At 44.1% G+C, this 23,959-nt stretch overlaps 2 protein-coding genes across 6 annotated transcripts in view; one reads left to right on the forward strand and one right to left on the reverse strand.

Annotated features, from left to right (window-relative positions):
* Window positions 1-1,390: 1,390 nt before the first annotated feature.
* The window catches only part of LOC144681854 (uncharacterized), a 40,608-nt gene continuing 18,039 nt past the window's right edge, over window positions 1,391-23,959 (forward strand). Inside the window, exons 1-2 of one of the 5 annotated variants that reach the window (XM_078543911.1) lie at window positions 1,391-2,617; window positions 2,704-2,869. The gene's annotated coding sequence lies outside the window, so the exon portion shown is untranslated. The other 4 variants (XM_078543916.1, XM_078543914.1, XM_078543913.1 and 1 more) reach the window with 4 other exon arrangements.
* On the reverse strand, window positions 10,503-14,888 carry LOC144681852 (uncharacterized). Its single transcript, XM_078543908.1, has 2 exons — window positions 14,778-14,888; window positions 10,503-11,636 (listed from the first exon to the last, which is right to left on the reverse strand). The coding sequence occupies exon 2, from the start codon at window positions 11,633-11,635 to the stop codon at window positions 10,607-10,609; it is 1,029 nt and encodes a 342-aa protein (XP_078400034.1). The 5' UTR covers window position 11,636; window positions 14,778-14,888; the 3' UTR covers window positions 10,503-10,606.

A 23,959-nucleotide genomic window follows, 5' to 3' on the forward strand; every position in this document is an offset into this window, starting at 1 on the left:
CCCCCTCCCCCTCCCCTCCCCTCCCCCTCCCCCTCCCCTTCCCCCTCCCCCCCCCCCCCCTCTCTCCCCTCCTCCCTCTTCCTCCCCCCTCCCCCCTCTCTCTCCCTCTCCCTTCCCCCTCCCCCTCCCCCCCTCCCCCTCCTCCTCCCCCTCCTCCTCCCTCTCCCTTCCCCCTCCCCCTCCTCCCTCTCCATTCCCCTCCCCCCTCCTCCCCTCCCCTTCCCCCTCCTCCTCCCTCTCCCTTCCCCCTCCTCCCTCTCCCTTCCCCCTATCCCTTCCCCCTCCTCCTCCTCCCTCTCCCTTCCCCCTCTCCCTTCCCCCTCCCCTCCCCTCCCCCCCTCCCTTCCCCCTCCCCCTCCTTCCCCCTCCCCCTCCTTCCCCCTCCCCCTCCTTCCCCCTCCCCTCCCTTCCCCCTCCCTCCCCTCCCTTCCTCCTCCCCTCCTTCCTCCTCCCCCCTCCCCTCCCTTCCCCCTCCCTCCCCTCTCCCTCCTCCCTTCCCCTCCTTCCTCCTCCCCCCTCCCTTCCTCCTCCCCCCTCCCCTCCCCCTCCCCTTCCCCTCCCCTTCCCCTTCCCCCTCCCCTCCCCCTCCCTCCCTTCCCCCTCCCTCCCTCCCTTCCCCTCCCTCCCCTCCCCCTCCCTCCCCTCCCTCCCTTCCCCCTCCCTCCCTTCCCCCTCCCCTCACCCTCCCTACTTCCCCTCCCTCCCTCCCTTCCCCCTCCCTCCCTCCCCTCCCCTCACCCTCCCTACTTCCCCCTCCCTCCCTCCCTTCCCCCTCCCCCTCCTCCCCAACAGCACTGTGGGTGTACCTACACCACATAGACTGCAGTGGTTCAAGAAGGCAGCTCACCACCATCTTCTCAAGGGCAATTAGAGATGGGATATAAATGCTGGCCCAGCCAGTGAAGCCCACATCCTGTGAATGAATAAAGAAAAACAACTCAGTTCCTGGACTTTGTACAAGATTCTGGCATGGACTCATGGAGTCTGGGCTTTGTGGGTCCATGTATTTCAATGTGATAATCCTGGAAATGAGGTAAGTAGACCAACTTTGTCCCTGAACAACCATGCTTACATGGGCATGGGCATGCCACTAAGTGAGGCACCAAGCCCGAAAATCAGGGTAACTGAATTCCATGGGTGAGAGATTTTCACAATTTTCTGAAATCGATCAAATTAAATTGTTACTGATTTCAGGAAACAGTGATCCAGGTTGACCCTTAGGGACCCTTAGGATTAGGCATTTTACAGCCTTCTGGACTGAATATTGAGTTCACAATTTCAGATCATGAACTCTCTCCTCCATCCCCACCCCCTTTCCGATCCCCCTTTTTTCCAATAATTTATAATTTTTTTACTATATTTTTTTCTTTTCCCTCCTATTTTTAAATTTATTTCGATCTATTGTTTCATCGCCACCTTTTAGCTCATTTCGACCCCTTCCCCCCACCCCATCCGCACTAGGGCCATCTGCCACCAGCTTGCTTCCCTTAATGTCCCCATTAGCACATCCTTTAAATAATATCACCACCATCAACACCCCTTTGTCCTTTTTGTCTATGACATCTTTGGCAGTCTCTTCTTGGCCTCCACCTATCACTGGCCCTCTATTGAGCTCTCCTGTCCCACCCCCTTCTACCAGCTGATATTTCATCTCATTTCTATATGTCTTAGTTCTGATGAAGGGTCATACAGACTCGAAATGGAATTAGGGGTCGCTGTTTAAAAATAAGGGGTCGCTCATTTAAGACAGAGATGGGGAGAAACTTTTTTCTGAGGATTGAACAGGAGAGCACCGTAAGTTTATTTAGAGTCTGATTCCTGTTTGGTGACAGGTTGTCAGGAGCCAGTGAAAACTAGATTGCTTGCTGTTACATAATCCTGTAAATGAGACCATAGTGATGGTAATCAAAATAAACAAACCTCTTGCCATCACTAAAGTCGCTGCAACTTCAACCTCAAGTCGACGAAATGTTTCTGTCAAACTAATGATGTGGAGGAGGAGAATTACTGACCTGGCTAGCGCGCGAAACTTAAACGCAGTTTAGAATACGATGTGCTTACTGACGGGAAATCTGTTAGTACTGACAATGAAGCAGCACCTTTAATCAGCATGTGGTAAAAGTGTAGATACAGTATGGATTAAATAAAGAGTAAAGCTTCCTGTACAATGTCACACCAGGCACTCTGAGGGTAGGTACAACACTGGTTAAATACAGAGTAAAGAGAAATAAATAATCATTTTCACCGTCAATTAAACACTATTGAGACATACAGAAAGGCTCCTTTGGCAGTGGTACAAAGAAGTCTGATAAAATCATGTGTATGTTACAATTATAGGAACTGCCAAAAGCACATGCCAGTTGAGAATGTCATTCCTTTTTGCAAGTTTTTCACTGCAACCTCCTCTGTCCCTGTGCTGATGTCACTAACCTCATGGCCAGTAGGTCAGATTGTTCATTCTGCTTTGTGTTAAATGTTTAACATTGCAAAAATGATTAACTCAAAAGCAAACAGCAGCTCGTCAGCTACAGAGCTCCAATACAGAACACAAGATGGCAGAATGGACTTCTAACAAAGTGAACTGCAGAGTAAAGACTTTTTAAAGGGACTTCAATGAGTATTAGTTTTTTAAAAATTATTCATGGGATGTGGAGATCACTGGCTAGGCCAGCATTTATTGCCCATCCCTAATTGCCCTCGAAGGTGGTGGTGAGTTGACTTCCTGAACCGCTGCAGTCCATGTGGTGTAGGTACTCCCACAGTGCTGTTGGGGAAGGAGTTCCAGGATTTTGACCCAGCGACAATTACCAAGTAATTTAAACCAAGGGACAACAGCAAAAAGAAATACTTTACAGGAAGAGCAGAAAGGGTAAGTAAACTATCATCTGCACGCTGATTGTAATTAAATCATTAGTTATATATGGGACAAACTAACTTAAACCATACGAGGCAAGAGTAAAAACCAAAGTTTCAACATTCAACCAAAGTAAGTAAATCTAAACTCTAGGATACATTTACTAAGGTGAACAGTAAATGAAACTAAATTAAAAATTTTGATGATTCAGTTCACCCTAGAGATAAACAAATGGCTAGTATATAAAAATTTAATACGTAACTGTCGAGTAGAAAATGGCAGCATAGGCAGTGTGTTAGGATTGCAGAATATGGGGGTTTTTGGACAGTGAGACTGCCCTGGATGACCACACCTGTAGGAAATGCCATTTCTGCTTGGTCACTGACCTGGCGTGCTAGGTAGTGACACTCTGAAAAATAAACAGGCCACAGGAATTCTGTATTGTTTCAGCTGGAACAGTCACTCCACAGAGAGAGATATAGATGCAGCAAGAGGAGAGTTTGATTAACAATCAGCAAGGTAAGTGGAATCCACTGACCTACCCGCTACACATCCATGTTGGCTCTTTTTGATCAGTTAGAAATTTACGTGGTTCAATCACTCTACCTTTAATTATCAACTCAGCAGATGCTAGGCTAACTCTTCCCTGGTTTCTCTCTTTCAACTTTCTTGAACAGAAGAGAGACACGCATACTTTTCCAATCTCAAGGAATGGCTCCTGAGTCAAGACAACTTTGGAAGATTATACTTTGGGCATTTGCAATGTTTTTACCGACTCCCTTAAAAACCCCGGATCGGAAACCAGCTGGTCCTGGGAATTTGTCAATCTTCAGTGTCATTATTTTCCTCATTACTTTTATGTTGCTTATGTTAATTGTGGGGAGCCCGATCCGATTCAAGATTAGTTTCTTTGGTATATTTCTCATTCCAACCTCTTTCTGCACTGTAAATACTGGTGCAAATACTGGTCATCTCCACCATCTCCTTACTATCATCGATAATATCACCACTCTCAGTTCTAAAGGGGCCCACATTGCTCCTGACCAGCCTTTTCTCTAATAAGATTGTAAAAGATTTTTGTATTGATATTAATATGCCTTGCATGTTTCTTTCCATACTTATTTTCTATAGTTATTGCTGTCAGTTTGTCACCTCTTGTCATTCTACTTCTCATAGTTTCCAGGTTCTAAGCATTTTTGTATGCTTTATCATTTAGTTTAGTTTTGGCCCAGATCTTCTGATCATGATCGGAAAACCTATTCCTGACCCTCGTCAGACAAAAAATGCACATTTGCCTTCCTCCGATTTTTCTTGAGCAATCTTCCAAGGAAGGATCCTTCACATCTGACAGAGTGCGGCAAATCTCATAGGGAGCAGTGCGGAGAATCCACACAAAAGCCACGCCCCTTTTTTACCGCACTAGCTGCCGTTTTCCAGTAAATAGACTGTAATTTTAAATGTATTTGTTCAGGGGATGTGGGCATCGCTGGCCAGGCCAACATTTTTTACCCACCCCTAATTGCACTTGAAGGTGGGCTGCAGAGCTGCAGTCTGTGTGTTATACATACGAACATATGAATTAGGAGCAGGAGTAGGCCACTCGTTCCCTCAAGGCTGCTCTGCCATTCAATAAGATCTTGACTAATCTGATCGTAACCTCATCTTCCTGCCTACCCCCAATAACCTTTCAACCCCCTTGCTTATCAAGAATCTATCTACCTCTGCCTTAAAAATATTCAGGGACTCTGCCTCGACCACCTTTTGAGGAACAGAATTCCAAAGTCTCACAACCCTCAGGGAAAAAACAATTTCCTCATTTTTGTCCTAAATGGGCGACCCCTCATTTTGAAACAGTGACCCCGAGTTCTAGATTCTCCCACAAGAGAAAACAGCATTTCCACATTCACCCTGTCAAGTTCCCTCAGGATCTTATGTTTCAATGAAGCCACTTCTTATTCTTCTGAACTCCAGCGGATACAAGCCTAGCCTGTCCAGCCTTTCCTCACAAGATAACCCACCCATTCCTGGTATTAGTCTAGTAAACCTTCTCTGAACTGCTTCTAACACATTCACATCTTTCCTTAAACAAGGAGACCAATACTGCACACACTAGTCCAGATGTGGGCTCACCAATGCCCTGTATAACTGAAGCATAACCTCCCTACTTTTGTATACAATTCCCCTCACAATAAACAATAACATTCTATTAGCTTTGCTAATTACTCGCTGCAGCTGCATACTAACCATTTGTGATTTATGAACTAGGACACCCAGATCCCTTTACATCTCCGAGCTCTGCAATCTCTCACTGTTTAAATAATATGCCTCTTTTTTTATTCGTCCTGCCAAAATGGACAACCTCATATGTTCCTACATTATACTCCATTTGCCAGATCTTTGCTCATTCATCTAACCTATCTATATCCTTTTGTACCCTCTTTACATCTTCTTCATAACTTACTTTCCTACCTACCCTTGAGTCATCAGCAAATTTAGCAACCATACCATCAGTCCCTTCATCCAAATCACTTACATAAATTGTAAAGGTTGAGGGCCCAGCACTGATCCCTGTGACACACCACTCATCACATCCTGCCAACCAGAAAATTAGCCCATTTATGTCTACTGTTTCCTGTTAGCTAGCCAATCTTCTATCCATGCCAATATGTTGCCCCTTAAACCACAAGCTTTTATTTTCCGCAGTAAACTTTGAGGCACCATATCAAATGCCTTCTGAAAATCCAAGTACAGTACATTACCGGTTCTCCTTTATCCACAGCAGTTGTTACTTCTTCAAAGAACTCCAATAAATTGGTTAAACATGATTTCCCTTGCACAAAGCTGTTGACTCTGTCTGATTACCTTGAATTTATCTAAGTGCCCTGTTATAACATCTTTAATAACAGCTTCTAACATCTTCCACATAATAAATGTTAATCTAACTGGCCTGTAGTTTACTGCTTTCTGTTTCTCTCCCTTTTTGAATAAAGGAGTTATATTTGCTATTTTCCAATCTAATGGAACCTTCCCCGAATCTAGGGAATTTTGGAAAATTAAAACCAACATATTTTCTTGAGTTCCTCCCTCCCAATTCCTGATTTACAGCTCTTTCTTGGGATGTTACCTGTATCCTCTATAGTGGAGACTGATGCAAAGTACCTGTTCAATTGATCTACCATCTTTTTATTCTCCATTATCAATTCCCCAGGCACACTTTCTACAGGACCAATGCTTACTTTGTTAACTCTTTTCTTATTTAAATATCTATAGGAACTCTTACTATCTGTTTTATATTTCTAGCTAGCTTTCGCTTGTACTCTATTTTTCCCTCCTTATTAATCTTTTAGTCATTATATTTTTCATATTCTGTCCAATCTTCTGACCTGCCACCCAATTATATGCTTTTTATTTAAGTTTGATGCTATCTTTAACTTTTTTAGTTAACCATGGATGGTGGATCCTCCCCTTGGATTTTTCCTTCCATATCTATTCTCTATATTCTGAAATATCTCCTTAAATGTCTGCCACTGGATCACTTTTGACCTATCCCTTAACCTAAATTGCCAATTCACTTTTACTAGCTTCGCTTTCATGCCCTCATAATTGCCCTTATTTAAATTTAAAATACTGGTGTTAGACCCAGTCTTCTTTCCCTCAAACTGAATGTAAAATTCAATCGTATTGCTACCTAGGGGTGCCTTCACTATGAGGTCATTAATTAACCCTATCTCATTGCACAATACTAGGTCCAGTGTAGTCTGCTCCCTGATTGGCTCCAGAAAGGGATCTAAGAAATCATCCTGAAAACATTCCATGAATTCGTCATCTTTGCCCATCTAATTTTTCCAGTCTATATATAAATTAAAATCCCCCATGTTAATCACCGTACCTTTCTGAAAAACTCCCAAGGTTTCTTCTTTGATATTTCTTCTTTGATGCCCCATCCTACCATGTGGTTACTGTTAGAGGGCCTGTACAGCACTCCCATAAGTGACTTCTTGCCTTTATCATTCCTCATCACTACCCAAACCATTTCTATACCCTGGTTTCCTGCATTTAGGCTATCCCTCTCTATTGTGCTAATGTCATCTTTAATTAACAGAGCCACCCAATCCACCTTTTCCTAACTTCCCAACCTTTCTAAAAGTCACATACCTTCAATACAGGTCCTAATCTAAGTCATCCCGTAGCCATGTTTCTCTAATGACAATTAGTGCAAATAGAAATAAAGAAGTACAATTAGCTCATCTGTTTTGTTTTGAATGCTACATGCATTCACATTCAGAGCCTTAAGTTTTGCCCTTTTATTATTTTGGTAACCTCTAGCCTTATCTATTGGTTTCCTTTTTGACTTGTACTCTCTGTCCCTTCCTGTCATGGTCTGTTTATCATTTTCCAAATGAATACCTTCCTCTCTTCCCTTGTCTCTACTCTTTAATTTATCACATCTTCCCGCGTTTGATCCCTTGCCCAGACTATTTAGTTTAAAGCCCACTCTATTTCCCTAGTTATGCAATTTGCAAGAACACTCAGCCCAGCTTGGCTCGGGTGTAGGCTGTCCCAATGGTACAGCCCCCACTTTCCCCAGTACTGATGCCACTGCCCCACAAACTGGAACACACTTCTCCCACACCGGTCTTTGAGTCATGCATTAATTTCTCTAATCTTATTTGCCCTGTGCCAATTTGCATGTGTCTCAGGTAATAATCAAGAAATTATCACATTTTGAGGTTCTGCTTCTTAGGTACATGCACAGTGCTGTTAGGGAGGGAGTTCCAGGATTTTGACCCTATCTGAAGATTGGAAGGTCTGGGCTATTGCCTCTCATCTTTTTAGTCATCCACGGCTATTTTTGTTGGCAAGTGGAGCTCTTGCCCTTTTAGGAGTATAAACCGGTTCTATATCACAGTAAATTCTTTTGACGATGTCACCATTATGACATGGTCTACATCACTCATTACCATAAATATTCCATTAACACATTCCATTACACGGTCTAGTTCTGAGTTTAACAAAAGTGGGATAACAGATGGGTGTGCAATCCTCTCACAGAAAGTAGTTATATTACAACACAGTAGCCTGCCTTCATTTTAACATCTTATATTTTTAGCCACAAGTGTCCAGGCTAAGGGTTGCTGGGAGTTAATCGGAGCTTTCAAAATTCAAGTTGTTAGATTTTTTTGTTAGGTAAGGGTAACAGGGGACATGGAGCAAAGACAGGTAAATTGAAATCAGGAACGAATAAGCCATGTTCTAATTGAATGGTGGAACTTTCTTTGCTGTTCTACCACATCCAGTCATGATTGGTGGACAATCAAACAGCTAACTGAGGAGTTTCATAAATATCCCCATTCCCAGCACACCAGTGCATAGGGAAGGTATTTGCAATCATTTTCAGCCAGAAATTCAGAGTGGATGATCCATCTCATCCTCATCTTTGAGGTCCTCAGCATTAAGATGCCAGTCTTCAGCCGATACTATTCACTCATGTGATATCAAGAAATAGCTGGAGGCACTAGACAAAGCAAAAGCTGAAGATCTGACCAATTACTGCCCATGACTCTATTCTCAATCATCAAGGTGATGGAAGGGATCATTGACAGTGTTATCAAGTGTCACTTATTCAACAATAACCGCCTCACTGATATTCAGCTTGGGTTTTTCCAGAGCCACTCAGCCCTTCACCTCATTACAATCTTGGTCCAAACAAGGACCAAAGAGCTGAATTCCACAGATGAGTTGAGAGTAACTGCCCCAACATCAAGGCAGCATTTGACCAAGTGTAGCACCAAGGAGACTAGAGTCAATGGGAATCAGGAGGAAAAGTCTCTACTGGTTGGAGTCATATCTAACACAAAGGAAGATAGGTTGTGGTTGTTGCAGGCCAACCATCTCAGCTCCAGGACATCACTGCAGGAGTTCCTCAGGGTAATGTCCTCGGCCCAACAATCTTCAACTGTTTCAGTAACATAAGGTCACTTTAACATAAGGTCAGAATTGGGCATATCCACTGATTGCAGAGTGTTCAGTACCATTTGTAAATCGTCAGATACTTAAGCAGTTGAAGCCCGATGCAAGACCTGGACAACAATCAGACTTGGACTGTGAAGCAGCAAGTAACATTCGCGCCACATAAGTGCCAGGCAATGACCCTCTCCTAAAAGAGAGAATCTTAGCATCTGCCCTTGACATTCAATATTATTACCATCGCTGAATCTCACACCATCAACACCCTGGGGACACCATTGATAAGAAACTTAACTGAACCAGCTAAATAAATATTGTGGCTAAAAGAGCAAATCAGAAGCAAGGAATCCTGTGGCGAGTAACTCACCTCCTGCCTCCACAAAGCCTGTCCATCATCAACAAGGCATAAGTCATGAGTGTGATGGAATACTCATCATTTGCCTGGATGAGTGCAGCTCCCACAACACTCAAGAAGCCCAACACCATTTAAGACAAAGCAGCTCACTTGATTGGTACCTCATCCACCATCTTATACATTCACTCCCTCCACCACCAACATACAGTGACAGCAGTGTGTACCATATAAAAGATGCACTGCAAGATCCCACCCAAGCTCTTTGGCACCTTTCAAACACATGAGTCTACCACCCAGAAGAACTAGATGTATAGGAACACCGCCACCTGCAAGTTTCCCTGCAAGTCACATACCATCCCAATTTGAAAATATTTCATCGTTCCTTCACTGTCACTGGGTCGAAAACTTCCTCCCTAACACCAATGTGAGTGTATCTACGCTAGATATAGTGCAGCGGTTCAGACAGCTCACCAGTAACTTCTCAAGGACTATTAGAAATGGGCAATAAATGCCAGCAATGCTCAGATCCCATTAAAAAAAAGTCTCCTGTTCCTCCCAATGTCAATATACAATTTAGTAATTGTCACATGTTACAGATGTTTATAATATAAACAGAAAGGTGACTTAATGTTTTAGGGGCTCCACAGATGCTCCCAGAACACTTCCAGCATTTTCTGTTTTTATTTCAAATTCCAGCATATGTAGTATTTTGCTTTTGTTTAAGATTTTTATGTTAGCACTTGGAGTTCACTTTAATTGTGATGGTGTGAAGTTAAAATGAACCCATCTGTGGGTTTAGAATTATTCAGGTCTCCTCCTGGGAGATAGTAAAACTGATCGGGGGCACGGATAAGATCATATTGACTAGTTTCACACAATGTTGGGGAGTCTTACTGTTACACCCCAGGTCATACAACTAAATATTGAGCAGTGAAGGTGGACTCCAGGTCCAAGAGAACATGAGGTTCACTTGCAGGAGTAGCCAGCGACACTGCTGGGAGAATATTTAGTGCCGAGATTTGTAACAGTAACTGTCAACTGGTGTTAGTTGGTAAATTTTAATTTGTGCTTTTAATAAGTGGAACTTTTCAAACACTGGAAGCAATAACATGCACCAAAGATTAATTTGGGATTGTTGTGAAAAGCTAAACTAAGAGATCAGCAAGTATTGAAAGATACAGTTATGCCAACAAGTTTAACTTGCAGGACATTTCTTGTGACTTAATTCAACAGGGGGATAAGCCATTTAAAACAATCTGATTAGCACTTCTATTCAATGATGCACAGACATCAGATGAAAAAATATAACTGCCCATGAATACTAACCTCAGTGTGGTTAAAGCAAAGCAAATCTGTTTGAAATATATAATTTGAAAACCAGCAGCAATAGATCTGTGCCTGGTTCAGTGTTGGATGTAATAATAACTAACCTAACCACTGCAATCACTATGCACACGCTGGTGCATCAACAGATATGATGAACAAATGAATCTCTTCCCACACACTGAGCATTTAAACAGCCTCTCGTCAGAGTGAATGCGCTGGTGATTCAGTAAGTGTGATGACTGAGTGAATCCCTTCCCACACACAGAGCAAGTGAATGGCCTCTCCCTTGTGTGAACACGCTGATGTGTCACGAGATGTGAGAACTGAGTGAATCTTTTCCCACAAACCGAGCATGAAAATGGTCTCTCCCCAGAATGAGCACGTTGGTGCCTCAACAAGGTGGAGGACTGAGTGAATCCCTTCCCACACTCGGAGCAGGTGAACAGTCTCTCTTTATTGTGAACACGTTCATGTGTCAGTAGGTGAGAGGACTGTGTGAATCTCTTCCCACACTCAGAGCAGGTAAATGGATGCTCCCTGGTGTGAACACGCTTGTGTGTGAGTAGATGGAAGGACCGAGCAAATCCTTTTCCACAGACGGAGCAGGTGAATGGCTTCTCTCCTGTGTGGACTCGCCGGTGTGCCAGCAGGCTGGATGACTGAGTGAATCCTTTCCCACACACAAAGCAGGTGAATGGCAACTCCCCAGTGTGACTACGTCGATGAATTTCCAGCTCTGATGGGTAATTGAATCCCTTCCCACAGTCCCCACATTTGCACGGTTTCTCCACACTGTGATTGCCCTGGTGTCTTGCCAGGTTGGATGACCGGCTGAAGCCTCGTCCACACACAGAACACATGTACGGTTTCTCCCCACTGTGAACAGTGCAGTGAGTTTTTAGATTGTGTGCCTGAATAAAGCTCTTTCCACAGTCTGCACATTGGAATTCTCTCCTACGGGTGTGTGTATCTCGGTGCTTTTCCATCCACACTGATGTTTTAAACTTTTTCCCGCAGACAGAACACTCAAACTGTTTTCCTTGTAAATTCAACAGCTGGTCATTTTCAGGGTCTGGTGAATCGACTGATGTTTGGTTTGAGTTTTCCATTTGCAGATACTCCATTGCTAGCATGCTGCAAAATAAATTTACAGAAGTTATTCACTGAGCACGGGATATTGAGGAGAGACCACAGTAGTTTGCAGAGTACTTTCTTCTCCTCGTTCCCACTGAGCAGTAAATACACTTTCCTGTTATTACTCTGTCTTCATGCATCTGAACAGTTCATGTCCTTTCCATTTATTTTCTGATCCAGATGCAGTATTTTTAAGCATGATTCAACCAAGTGCCTATTCTTACCCTTGTCAGCCTGGACAGCCAGTGTTAGAGCATGGTAGTGAACAGTGATACAAAAATAACTAATGCTGGAAATACACAGCATATCCAGCAGTGTCTAGAGAGAGAAATAGAGGCAACCTTACATCAGAACCCTGCTGAGTATTTCCAGTAATTTATTTAAATTTCAGATTTCTAACATCTGCAGTATTTTGCATATGTATTAGTGAACAGTAGGTTGTCTCATAGCTAAGCTCAACTTTCAGCTCACCCAGTGTTAACCCATGTGTGTCACTGAAGTAGGAACCTTGGCTGCCCTTTTCTTTTTCTTCTGTTTAACAAAAGTGAAAGAACTGTTATGACTGCAGTTTTGGCTACCAGAGCACAGATGGTACCTGACAATAACAGACATAAGGACAGAAGTCATGAGAACAGGAGTAGGCCATTTGGTTTGATTTGCTCTGCAATTCAATAAGATAAATGGGTGATCTGCTACCTCAACTCCACCTTCCCGCATTATTCCATTTTTCCTTAATTCCCTTAGTACCCAAAAATCTAATGGGGTCTCCCTTCAATATATTCATTCTTATCTGTCTATAGTTTTTATCTGCTGCGTTGAGTCAAGGAGATACTCGATTTTGGAGAATTCATCAGCAGTTAGAAGGCTAAAGAAACTTAGCAGTACATCAGGGACCCTGAGGTTGTTCAAGAGCTCCAGGATTTATATTTAATCACTATTAAGGTTGGATGAGATCCAAACCACTAGATTGAGCCCTAGCCACTCAATAGGTACAACCTGCTCTTTAACATACACAGATCTGGGCCAGGCACGACAATCAAGATGATGTATCTCCTCAGCTGACATGTGATGCCAGCCATGGTTAAATGTCTTGCTGACATTCACTGTCCCAGCTCACAGCTGAAGAATGGCCAGTCGGGTGATACCTGTGAGCCATTAATCACAGCATGAATCAGTGTTTACAGAATGGATGGGCAGAAACCTGGCAGCAAACCTTGTGTGGAGTGCATGTCTAAAATATACAAGTCAAACATTATGTTTGTGTCTGGCACAAGGTGGACACAGGCCCTGAGTCCCACCTTCTCTGATTTAAGTACCAAAATAGTGAATACATGCACTGTGCCACACACTGATCCCTTCCTGTACCAAGATAGTGAATACGTGCACTGTGCTGCCTACTGACCCCCTTTCTGTACCAATCCTGTCCATATGCAGTAAGCCCTGGACAACAATCATGCTTGGGCTGATAAGTGGCAAGCAACATCCATGTCACAGGAGTTCCAGGCAATAATCATCTCTGACAAGAGAGAATATAATAATCAAACTTCAACGGCATTACCATCACTGAATCCTCCACCGGGGGGGTTACTATTGACCAGAAATTGAACTGGACAAGCCATAAAAATACTGTGGCTACATAAGCAGGTCAGAGGCTGGGAGTTCTGCGGCAAGTAACTCATCCCCTAACTCCCCACAGCCTGGACACCAACTACAAGGCACAAGCCAAGAGTACAATGGAATACTCTCCACATGCAAGAATAAAGCTAAAATAAACTAGCCATTTTCAAGTAGGCATATTGTATTTTGTGGACTGCCACAAAGATCTTGCTGGGGCCTAATCTATATTAACGACCTAGACAAAGAGACAAAGAATAATGCACCCAAGTTTGCTGGTACAAAACTAGGTGGGAATGTGAGCTGTGAGGAGGACACAATGAGTCTGCAAAGAAATATAGACAGGTTAAGTGAGTGAGCAACAAGATGGCAGTTGGAAATATAATGTGGGAAACTGAAATTATTCATTTTGGTCAGAAGAACAAAAAAGCCAAGCATTTTTTAAAAAATGTGAAACTTCTAAATGTTAATGTTCAGACAGACTACAAGAAACATTAAATAGCATGCAGGTATATAGCAAGCAATTGTTGTGGTAAATGGCATGTTAGGCTTTATTGCAAGGGGATTGGAGTACAAGAATAAGGAAGTTTTGGTACAATTGTATAGGGCTTTGCTGAGATCATTGGAGCACTGTGAGTAGTGCTTAAGATATACTTGCAATAGAGGCAGTACAGCAAAGTTTCACCAGATTTATCCTGGGGGAGGGGCTGGGTAAATTGGGCCTGTGCACTCTCTGAAGTTTTGAAGAATCAGCGATGATCTGATTAAAGAAGATTCAGAAAGGGGCTCAACAGGGTAGAAACTGGGTTGTTTCCTTGGGACTGGGGAATCTAGCACCCTGGGGCAGGGCACAGTCCCAGGATAAGGATTCCATATTTTAGGACTGGGATGAGAAGCCATTTCTTCACTCAGTTGTGAATCTTTGCAAATGTCTAATCCAGGGGTTGGGGATGCTCCATCCCTGAATATATTTAGGGCTGTGATACATGGTCTTTTAGTAAATTAAGGGATAAGGGGGGAGTGTGAGAAAATGGAGTTGAGACAGATGATCAGCCATGATTGTATTGAATGTTGGAGCAGGCTCAAAGGGCCGACTCCTGCTCCTATTCTTTATGTTCCTACGAAAGAATTCTATCTGGCATTTTGGTGTTACTGAGACGACAGATTGACGTATAGTGCTAAACGGGCAGACGTAACCTGAACAAACTGTTGACAATTGCAGGTGGAATAAGTTAAAGCAATGTCAAACCTGCAAAGATCCAGTGCCCCTGAATTATTCAGAGCGCAGGAGACAGCACATGATACGACCCCTTTAATTATCCTGGGGGTGGGGGGGAGGGGGGGGCGAGTTTTATGAGCCCTGTGTCTTTAATAAACTTGGGGAGGGGGGTGTATGCGCGCTGCCCTTTAATTATCCTGTGGATTAGGATGGACCTTGTCCCTTTAATTATCCCCCCAGGATGGCTCTGCTTTTTAATAGCCCAACGCTGCCGGCAAAAGGACACGCCAGGGAAATGCTTTACTCACCCTCACCCTCCGATCGCGCGAATCTGGTGCCTCCGGCCGCCTCCCGACACATTTAGTCAGCAACAGTGACCGTCTCCGGGATCTGACACACGGCAGCAGCCGCCAGCTCCGGCCCTTTCCCGCCTTCCCATTGCTGGAGGACCAGTGCCTGGCCGGTCCTCCAGACTATTTCCGTGCTTTCTATTGGCTGCATAACTGTCAATCATGTAGGGGCTTCTGTTCTTCAGTCAAAGGGCTGCCTCCCGGACACAGGGTGTGGAGTAGGGCATCTCTCCAACCTCTTTGTCCAGGGCAAACACTATGCAGCAAACTTCCGCCTGTGTCCAGCCTGGAACTCCGATCAGCCCGTTTCCTTTGCATTCTCCTCACCGGCTTTCGGACCATCCCCAACAAGGGAGAAAAAAGCAAAATACTGCGGATGCTGGAAATCTAGAACAAAAACAAAAATACCTGGAAAAACTCAGCAGGTCTAACAGCATCTGCGGAGAGGGATAACAAGGGAGAATCTGGCCGAATCTCCATCACCATCCGTGCCGGGTGTCCATTGAACATAATCCTAACTGGAGCAGCCACAAAAATAGGGTGGCTTAAAATTTCAACGGCCTCGAATTATATCCCTTGGCTGTTGCTGGTTTAAAATCCTAGAACTGTCTAACAGGGATGTTATACGCGGCTGTACCTACACCAGGGCCAGGGGGAGAAATCATGGGCCCTGATACTACTTCTGCTTCTGGGCCCCTTATTCCCCCGGCTCCTTACCTTAAACAACCTCTCGACAGTTTGTGGAGCGCTTTCCTGATGCACTTTGGGTCCTATAGATTAGTGAAGTACAGAAGGAGGCAATTCAGCCCATCGAATCTGCACAGAAAAATGCAGTCAGTCCTACCACGCCCCCTCCACCCTGTTCTTTGTATTTCATTTTTCTCCAAGTATTTATCTAATTTTCTTTTGAACACTCATTTGAATCTGTATCCACCACAATATCAGGGAGGGGTGCTTTCCAAATCCTCACCACTCTGTGTAAAAGTTTTTCCTCATGCCGCCTCTGGTTCTTTTGTCAATCAACTTAAATCTGGGCCAACTGATTATCAATCCTTCAGCCATCAAAACAGTTTCTATTTGTTCTATCTAAACCCTTCATAATTTAAACACCCCCATCAAATCCCCTCAGGCTTCTTGGTTCTAAGTAGAGCAGCTCCAGCTTCTCTGTAATCCCTCATCCCTGGAGCCATTCCAGCAAATCTCTTCTGAACCCTCAACAAACCCTTCAACATCCTTTGGTGCACAGAATTGGGAGCTATAGTCATAGTGGGGTTGAACTGTTTTATATCGGTTCAGCAGAGCTTCTTAGCTTTTGTACTCTATGGCCAGGATTTTCCAGCCCTGCCCGCAGGGAATGTGGCAGACCAGCCAAAAGTCCATTGATTTTCGGTGGGACTGGACGATCCCGGCTGCGGGGAGCACTGGAAAATCCCACCCAATGCCTCTATTTATCAAGCACATTGAAAGCTCAGTTTCAGTATGATACATTTTACAACCATGGCTTTGTCAGTCAATTACACACAATTTAGTTGTTCACATTATGCAACCAGTCCCACTTCTGGCCTGATGCAATATCCAGATAGCAACATCCAAAGATTTGAACCTCAAGCACCACAGACAATAATCCCATGTTCAAATGAGAATATCTTGAATTAACAGTGACATATATTGGTTTATGGCTCCTGGTTTCAGTTCCAAGTTTAAAAATGGCAAAATATTCCAGTAATTTAGCACCAGCCAACTCCCTGCAATCATGGGCTATTTCTATCCACACAAATGAGCTTTAACTGAAAAATTACACTTTGCATTGAGTGATAAATATTTTCTCATTTTACCTTGAAACTAACTACACTTACAAATGTCCAGCATCGAACATATAATAGGACAGCAAAGTACTGCAGATGTTGGAAATCTGAAATATAAACAGAAAATGCTGGGAATACTGATTATCAGGGAGCATCTGTGGAGAAAGAAGCAGAATCAACACTTCAGGTCCATGATCTGCACTAGTGCTGACAAAGGGTCACTGACCTCTGTTTCTCTCTGCACAGTAGTATTGAGCATTTCCAACACATCCCATTTCTACTGGAGCTAAACTAACCTCCTTTGCCAGCCCCCCAAAAAAACAACCGGACTTCTTGTGAGCCTCTCATTCCCCTTCAGCAAGAAACCCAGCAGCAACAGCCTGAGCTCTGGTTTGGCACAACATTAAACATGAAAAACTTAAGGTATGGAGAAAACATAAACAACTTACTGAGCCAAAAAATAAATATCAAAGCAATAAATTGATAATTTAAAAATGAGTAATAATAAAAATAACCATTAAAAAGTGCCAAGCAGCAGAGCTAACTAATTTTTGCCTTTTGGGTTAAGAAACAAAGCTAAAGAGAGACAGACTAGGCCCCAAGTCCTGGTCACCAGGGATGGGGGAGGGGATTGGAGCTGAGCTAAGGATTTGGGGTTTGGCTAACACTGACCTCACCTTCACCTCTGGTGGCACACACTGAGTTGGCCTGGGCAGAATTCAGATAAAAGTGGGAGTCGGAAGCGGGTTGCCTGTCAGCCTGGATTTTCCTCCGCTCCCAGACTTAGAAAATAATTCCAAGCTGGGGCCATTTCCAGGGGCTGTATCTTCCAGTCGGCGAGTGAGGGGGGGTGGGGGGGGGGGGGTGGGGGGCGAGGTGCGTTCACCGACACGTAAAATGATGCGAGGTGATGTCGGGGGCGTCCCGACATCGCCTCGCGTCATTTAGGCTTTCAGTTCAGCGGGCATGCAGCTGAGTTGGCTGCACACCTGCTAACCTGTCAATGGCCTATTAAGGCCACTAACAAAGTAGTTGAAGTCATTAATGGACCCGCTCGTCCAACCTTAAGGTTGGCGGGCAGGCCGGGAGCCCTGGCGGGCTTTGGAAAAAACATGCAACCTCATCCACGGGCGGGATGAGATTCCATGAGGATTTAAAAATCTCACAATATTTTAAAATAAAAGTTATGGACATGTGACTCATGTGACAGTGCCACATGAGGGGTCATGGCAGGGAAATTTTTTTCTCAGTGTTATTTAAAGTTTAAAATGTGAGCCGATCACCCTGAGGCAGCACTTTGCCTCAGGGAGATCTGTGCGCTCTTCCACGCACGTGTGAAAGAGCTCACTCCCGGCTGAGGGAATCCCCCCTCCTCACCTGCACAGGGAGTGCATAGCGCTTCCTGGCGGATGTCACGCTGGGCAGGGCCTTAATTGACCCGCCCACGTAAAGTGGTGGCGCGCCCCCCGAGCAGGGGTGGGGGGGGTGGGGTTCAATCGGAAGCCCACCCGCAGCCACTCCTGCACTTCCCAGGTCCTGACTCCGCTCAAGTCACTGGTGACTTGGAAACTATTCTACATGAGTCGCAGCATTGAGCAACAAGCTTTGAGAAGAATGTGGCTCATCTTTCTACCTTCTCCTGTGGTTTGTACGGGAAGCTGCTTAAGTTTTTTTTTGTTTCTCCAATCGCAAGACATTTCCTTTCCTACTTTCTCCAGGACCTTGTTAATACTACTTACACACATCAGCCATCAGCATTTTACAGCCTTGTATTATAAAACAATCTAATAAAAATCTTCCACTTTAAGAACTAAGCTAAATCTTTGTAAATAACTTTAAAACTTTGAAGCTATTCTTTGTTTTGAATTTCTTCCCATAATTGGAGCCTAATTATTATTCTACACTATTTTTGGAAATTCAAACAGTTTTTTCTCCCTTTCTGCTTCAAACTGATCAATTATTTTCAATTTTGTTCCTCCAACAAATTGGGCTAAAGGTGTGTTTTATGGTTTTCTTGGGATGGGGGTGGCGGGGGGAGGGTTGGTGGTTGACTTTATTCGTTACCAGCCAATACCCATGCAGATCAAGGTGGAGGTGATAATGCAATTTCTATCTACTGCATCATTGTTGCAGTGCTGCAATCCCCTTCACCTGAGCTGCTAATTGTGGGCTCTGAAAATGGGAGAAGGCTGGCCAAGGCCTGGGAGAAGGGGTGCATTCGCACTAGTGCACCTGTCGGGTAGATCTCTCTAGAGGCAGCCAGTTAGGATGCTGTGTTGAGGGGCTCCATCGGACAGGTTTCAGAGTTCAGTGCAACCTGTTGATATGGCCATGGATTGCCTGAGCAGAGGGGCAGTGCTGTCCCAGCCCAGGCCCCAGTGATTAGCGCCGTCTACACCCCCCTCTCCTGGGCCCTGACCTACACTACACAGACTGCAACAGTTCAACAAAGTGGCTCTTCACCATTTTCTCAAGGGCAATTAGAAATGGGCAATTGCTAGCCTTGCCAGCATTACCCACAGTTAACAGACAAAGAAAATGTAGTAAATAAATGCAGAATAAAATGTAGACTATTTAGCTCCTTGACTCTTCATCAGAGTCATTCAGACTCGAAACATTAACTGTATTCCTCTCCGCAGATGCTGTCAGAACTGCTGAGTTTTTCCAGGTATTTTTCTTTTTGTTCCACCTTTCAATGAAGTCTTGGCTGATCTCTGACCTAACTCCACAAAGCTATCTTTGACCCACATCCCTTAATACCCTTTGTTAACAAAAATCTATCAATCTCTGATTAAATGTAATAATAGATCAAGGTGTAGTGGTAATGTCACTGGACTGGTAAAGGTCCAAGCTAATGCGCTGGGGACATGGGTTCAAATCTCACCACAGCAGCTGGTGGAATTTAAATTCAGTTAATAAATTTGAAATATTAAGTGAATCTCAGTGACAGTGGGCATGAAACCATTGTCAATTGTTCTGGAACTCATCTTCATCCCTAATGTTCTTTAGGGAAAGAAATTTGCTGTCCTTACCTGGTCTGGCCTACATGTGACTTCAAACCTACAGCAACGTGGTTGACTCTTAACTGCCCTCTGAAATGGCTGGATGGACCATCATTTCTTCACTGTCAAAATCCTGGGACTCCCTTCCTAAAATCACTGTGGATGTGCCTACATCACAGGGACTGCAGCAGTTCTAGAAGACAGCTCACCATCACCTTCTCAAGGACAATTAGGAATGGGCAATAAATGCTGGCCTAGCCAGTGATGTCCACATTCCGTGAAAGAATAGATAGCAAAAAGAGAGCTTCAAACTTCTACCACCCTTTGGCATTTCCCTTTACTAATTTCATTCTTAAATGAAATGTCTGCCTCGAATTTTTAGACTGTGCCTCCCCAATCCTAGATTCCCCAATGAACAGAAATGGTTTATCTCTATTTACTCCCCTTAATAGCTTGAAAAATTGATCAAATCACCAGTTAATCTTCAACATTCGAGGAATTCCAACCCCAGTCTGTGTAATCTCTCCTGCTAACTAGAACCTTGGAGTCCTAGTATCATTCTGGTAAATCTATTGTTGCAATCACACCAAAGCCAATATATCCTCCACAAGATTAGAACAGTTCATGGTACTCCAATTGTGGTCGAAACAGGGTTTTGTGACACTGTCGTGTTTTCTGATTGTATTCTAGTTCTCTGGTATAAAGACCAGCATTCTAGTAGTATTTGAAAATGCACAATTTCTACCCTGGTCCCAGCCCAATTCAGCTCCAGCTCATCCTAATGATACAATTTCTTTCTGATCCAGTACTGGTGCCAGCATACCATGAAATGGAAGCCCTCTTTACCTCCGTTTCTTCAGCCATACGTTCACCTCTCTAATCTGTTCATTCCTATGTCAATTTTTACTTTTTTTTTCATTTATTGGATGTGGGCATCGCTGGCTAGGCCAGCATTTATTGCCCATCCCTAACTGCCCTTGTGAAGGTGGTGGTCAGATGCCTTCTTGAACCACTGCAGTCCATGTGGTGTAGGTACACCCACAGTGCTGTCAGGAAGGGAGTTCCAGGATTTTGACCCAGCGTCCGTGAAGGAACAGTGATATATTTCCAAGTCAGGATGGTGAGTGACTTGGAGGGGAACTTCCAGGTGGTGGTGTTCCCATCTATCTGCTGCCCTTGTTCTTCTAGATGGTAGCGGTCATGGGTTTGGAAGGTGCTGTTTTAGGAGCCATGGTGAGTTTCTGCAGTGCATCTTGTAGATGGTACACACTGCTGCTACTGTGTGTCAGTGGTTGAGGGAATGAATGTTTATGGAAGGGGTGCCAATCAAGCTGCTGCTTCGTCCTGGATGGTGTCAAGCTTCTTGAGATGCCTCTGGTAATAATCCAAAAATTATACCCCTCGAGTTCTTGTTCTGATACTCTCTGAACAGGATCTCTTGCACTTTCTTCCCAACATGGATTTCAATAACTAAATACTGACCCTCCAATATCCTTCTGAGCCAGTTTGAGATGTCCCTCACCCTGGTGTTAGGTAGGCAACGTAGCATGTGGGACTCCTGATCCTGCTTACATAGGATGCAATCCTCCCCCTAATTATTGAATCCCGCAAAGCTACCATGTTATGCTTCCCTTCCTCCTTCTCTTCTTTCTCCTCCACCATTCCCCTCACCATTCACCTCCGCTCCCATTTTGGCAACCTTCTACACCAAGGTGCCATGGTCAGCATTCCAACTGTCCTTCTGGCAACCTTTAACATTCTCCTCATAGGTAGCAAATATATTGTACCTATTAGATAGGATCAGTTTCTGTGGATCCTCATTTTCTAGCTACCCTTATTCTTTGCACTATTGGTCACAACAACCCCATTCTGACTCGGCACCAGGTGTGCCGGAGGCTAGTCATGCCAATCTCCTCCTGTTCATCTCACCTCTCCCAATGCTGACACTGTGGAAGCTGCCAGCAGATCAGCTCTTCCCACCCCTCCCTATATCTCTCACCAGAATGTCCATTCACTTATGAATGAAGCCTTTGTGATCCACAACTCATGATCCCATGATCACATTGACATGATTGCTTTGGAAAGTTTGAAAGTACTCACAAGTGACAAGTGTTTCTGGAGCCTCCCAACATGGTGATATCTTCCAACATAGGCCCTGCCCAAATTACCCCAGTGACAGTATGGCTTGTACCACAAAATCTCACATTGGTCTAACCGTTATACATTGAGCAACTTCTTCCTCTGTAAGCACAACTCTCTAAAATGCCCACCCCAAGTTTCTCTCCAAGATATCCTCACTCCTTTCCTCCCTCAGCCACTACACTCATCAATCCTTATCCTGATTAAACCTCCATTTATTCTCAACTTGCCCTTGACCCTCTCAGTTCACCTTGTTCCCTTAAACTCTCTCCATATAATGTCTTCTATCCATTCAACCTTGGAATCTCACTTGGTCACTCTAATCATGGACAAGTTCATTATTTGTAGCCTTGCCTTCAGCTGCCAAGGCCCTGGGATCTGGAGTTCCCTCCCTCTCTGCTTCTCTCTCTTTCTTTTCTCCTCAAACCTACATCTTCAGTCAAGCTTTGATCATCTGCCTGATGTTTCTTATGTGGCTTGGTGTGAAATTTTGTTTTAAAATATTCACCACAACATTTCTGCAGCTACTGATTTTCTCAACTGCACCCTCAATTCCACCTTTGATGCCCGAGTCCCCAATAAAACCATTACTCTCTCTCACCCTGGCAATTTTCTGGTATGTTCCTCATCTTCACTCCCTGAAGTCCAAAGGACACAGACTTGAAGGGATATGGTGGACTACTCGTTTAGCCATCCATCAGCAGGTCTGGCTGGACCACATAAAGCACCATCAGGCTCTGCTCTCATCTGCTAAAACTGTTCGCTATTCCAGGATTATCCTGGAATAAAAAGATAACCTTCAGTTCATTTTCTCTACTCCAAACTGTCATCTTAAAATCACTCTCCTCATGGTTTTCTTTGTCGCTAAGATCAAATTCATGTCCATCTTTCCCAGAACTCCATGTCTGAATCCCTCCAATCAGGTTTCTGCCCTGTCACAGTACCGAAACAGCTCTCAAATGACACTATCTGATCGGCTGCCTCAGTTGCTTCCCTCCCTTCCATTTGCCCACTAGGCCAAACTTCCTCTAAAGTTTTCCACTTCCCTAGTCCTAAACTCACAACTTTCTCCAGTTTCTCTCCTATCCCCCAACATGTCCTCTCCAATCTCATCTTGTCCATGAGACCCACCTTCTGCTCCATCAACCATATTCCCACTAAACTGCTGACTGCCCAACTTCCCTCCCTGGCTCCTATCTTAGCTGTTGTTAACAGTTGTCTCACCTCTGGCCTCTTCTGTTGAAATCTGCATTCATCGCCCATCTTCCCAAAAAACCTAAACCTCTCATTCCTTGCAAACAACATTGCCATCTCCTCCTTTCCTCACCAAAATCTTTGAATGTACTGTCACTGTCCCAAATTTATGTCCATCTTTCCCAGAACTCCATGTTTGAATCCCTCAAATTAGGTTTCTGCCTCGTCACAGTACCGAAACAGCTCTCAAAGACACAAATGATGTCCTATGTAGCTGTGACAAAGGTAAACCAACCCTCCTTGTCCTTTCTGATCTGTCTGCAGCCTTTGACAAAGTTGACAATACCATCCTCCTCCAATGCCTCTCCACGGCAGTCCAGCTGGGTGGGACACCTCTCACCTGGTTCTATTAGATAATTTTACCTAGAGTATTACTTGTAACAGCTTTTCTTCCAACATTTGCACCATTAGTTCTGATGTCCCCCAAAGATCTAACCCAGGCCCCCGCCTATTTTCCATTTACATGCTGCTTATCCATGATATCATCTGAAAGCACAGCATTCGTTGTTACAATTATGCCGATGAAACTCAGCTGTACCTCACTACCGCATATCTCTCCTCCTCCAGTTTCACTAAATGATCAGCCTGTTTATCTGACATCCAATACTGGATTAACAGAAACTTCCTCAAATTAAAAATGAGGAAAACTGAAGAAATTGATTTTGGTCCCCACTCTAAGCTCGATTCTCCAGCTACTGACTCCATCCCTCTTCCTGGCAACTGTCTAAGATTAAACCAGTCTTTTTGCAATCTTGGAGTTATATTTGACCCCAAGATGAGCTTTCAACCTCATATTTACACCATCAGTAAGACCACTTATTTCTAACTCCAAAACATTGATCCGAGTATTGCTGTCAAAGTTTGTGACTTGCACTCATCAGGACAGATGCAAAAATACCAAATTTCAAAGGAAGCATGAGAAAAGAGTGTTGATTGGTTG

Source organism: Cetorhinus maximus, chromosome 6 (assembly GCF_964194155.1).
Source record: "Cetorhinus maximus chromosome 6, sCetMax3.hap1.1, whole genome shotgun sequence".
NCBI classification, from domain to species: domain Eukaryota; kingdom Metazoa; phylum Chordata; class Chondrichthyes; order Lamniformes; family Cetorhinidae; genus Cetorhinus; species Cetorhinus maximus.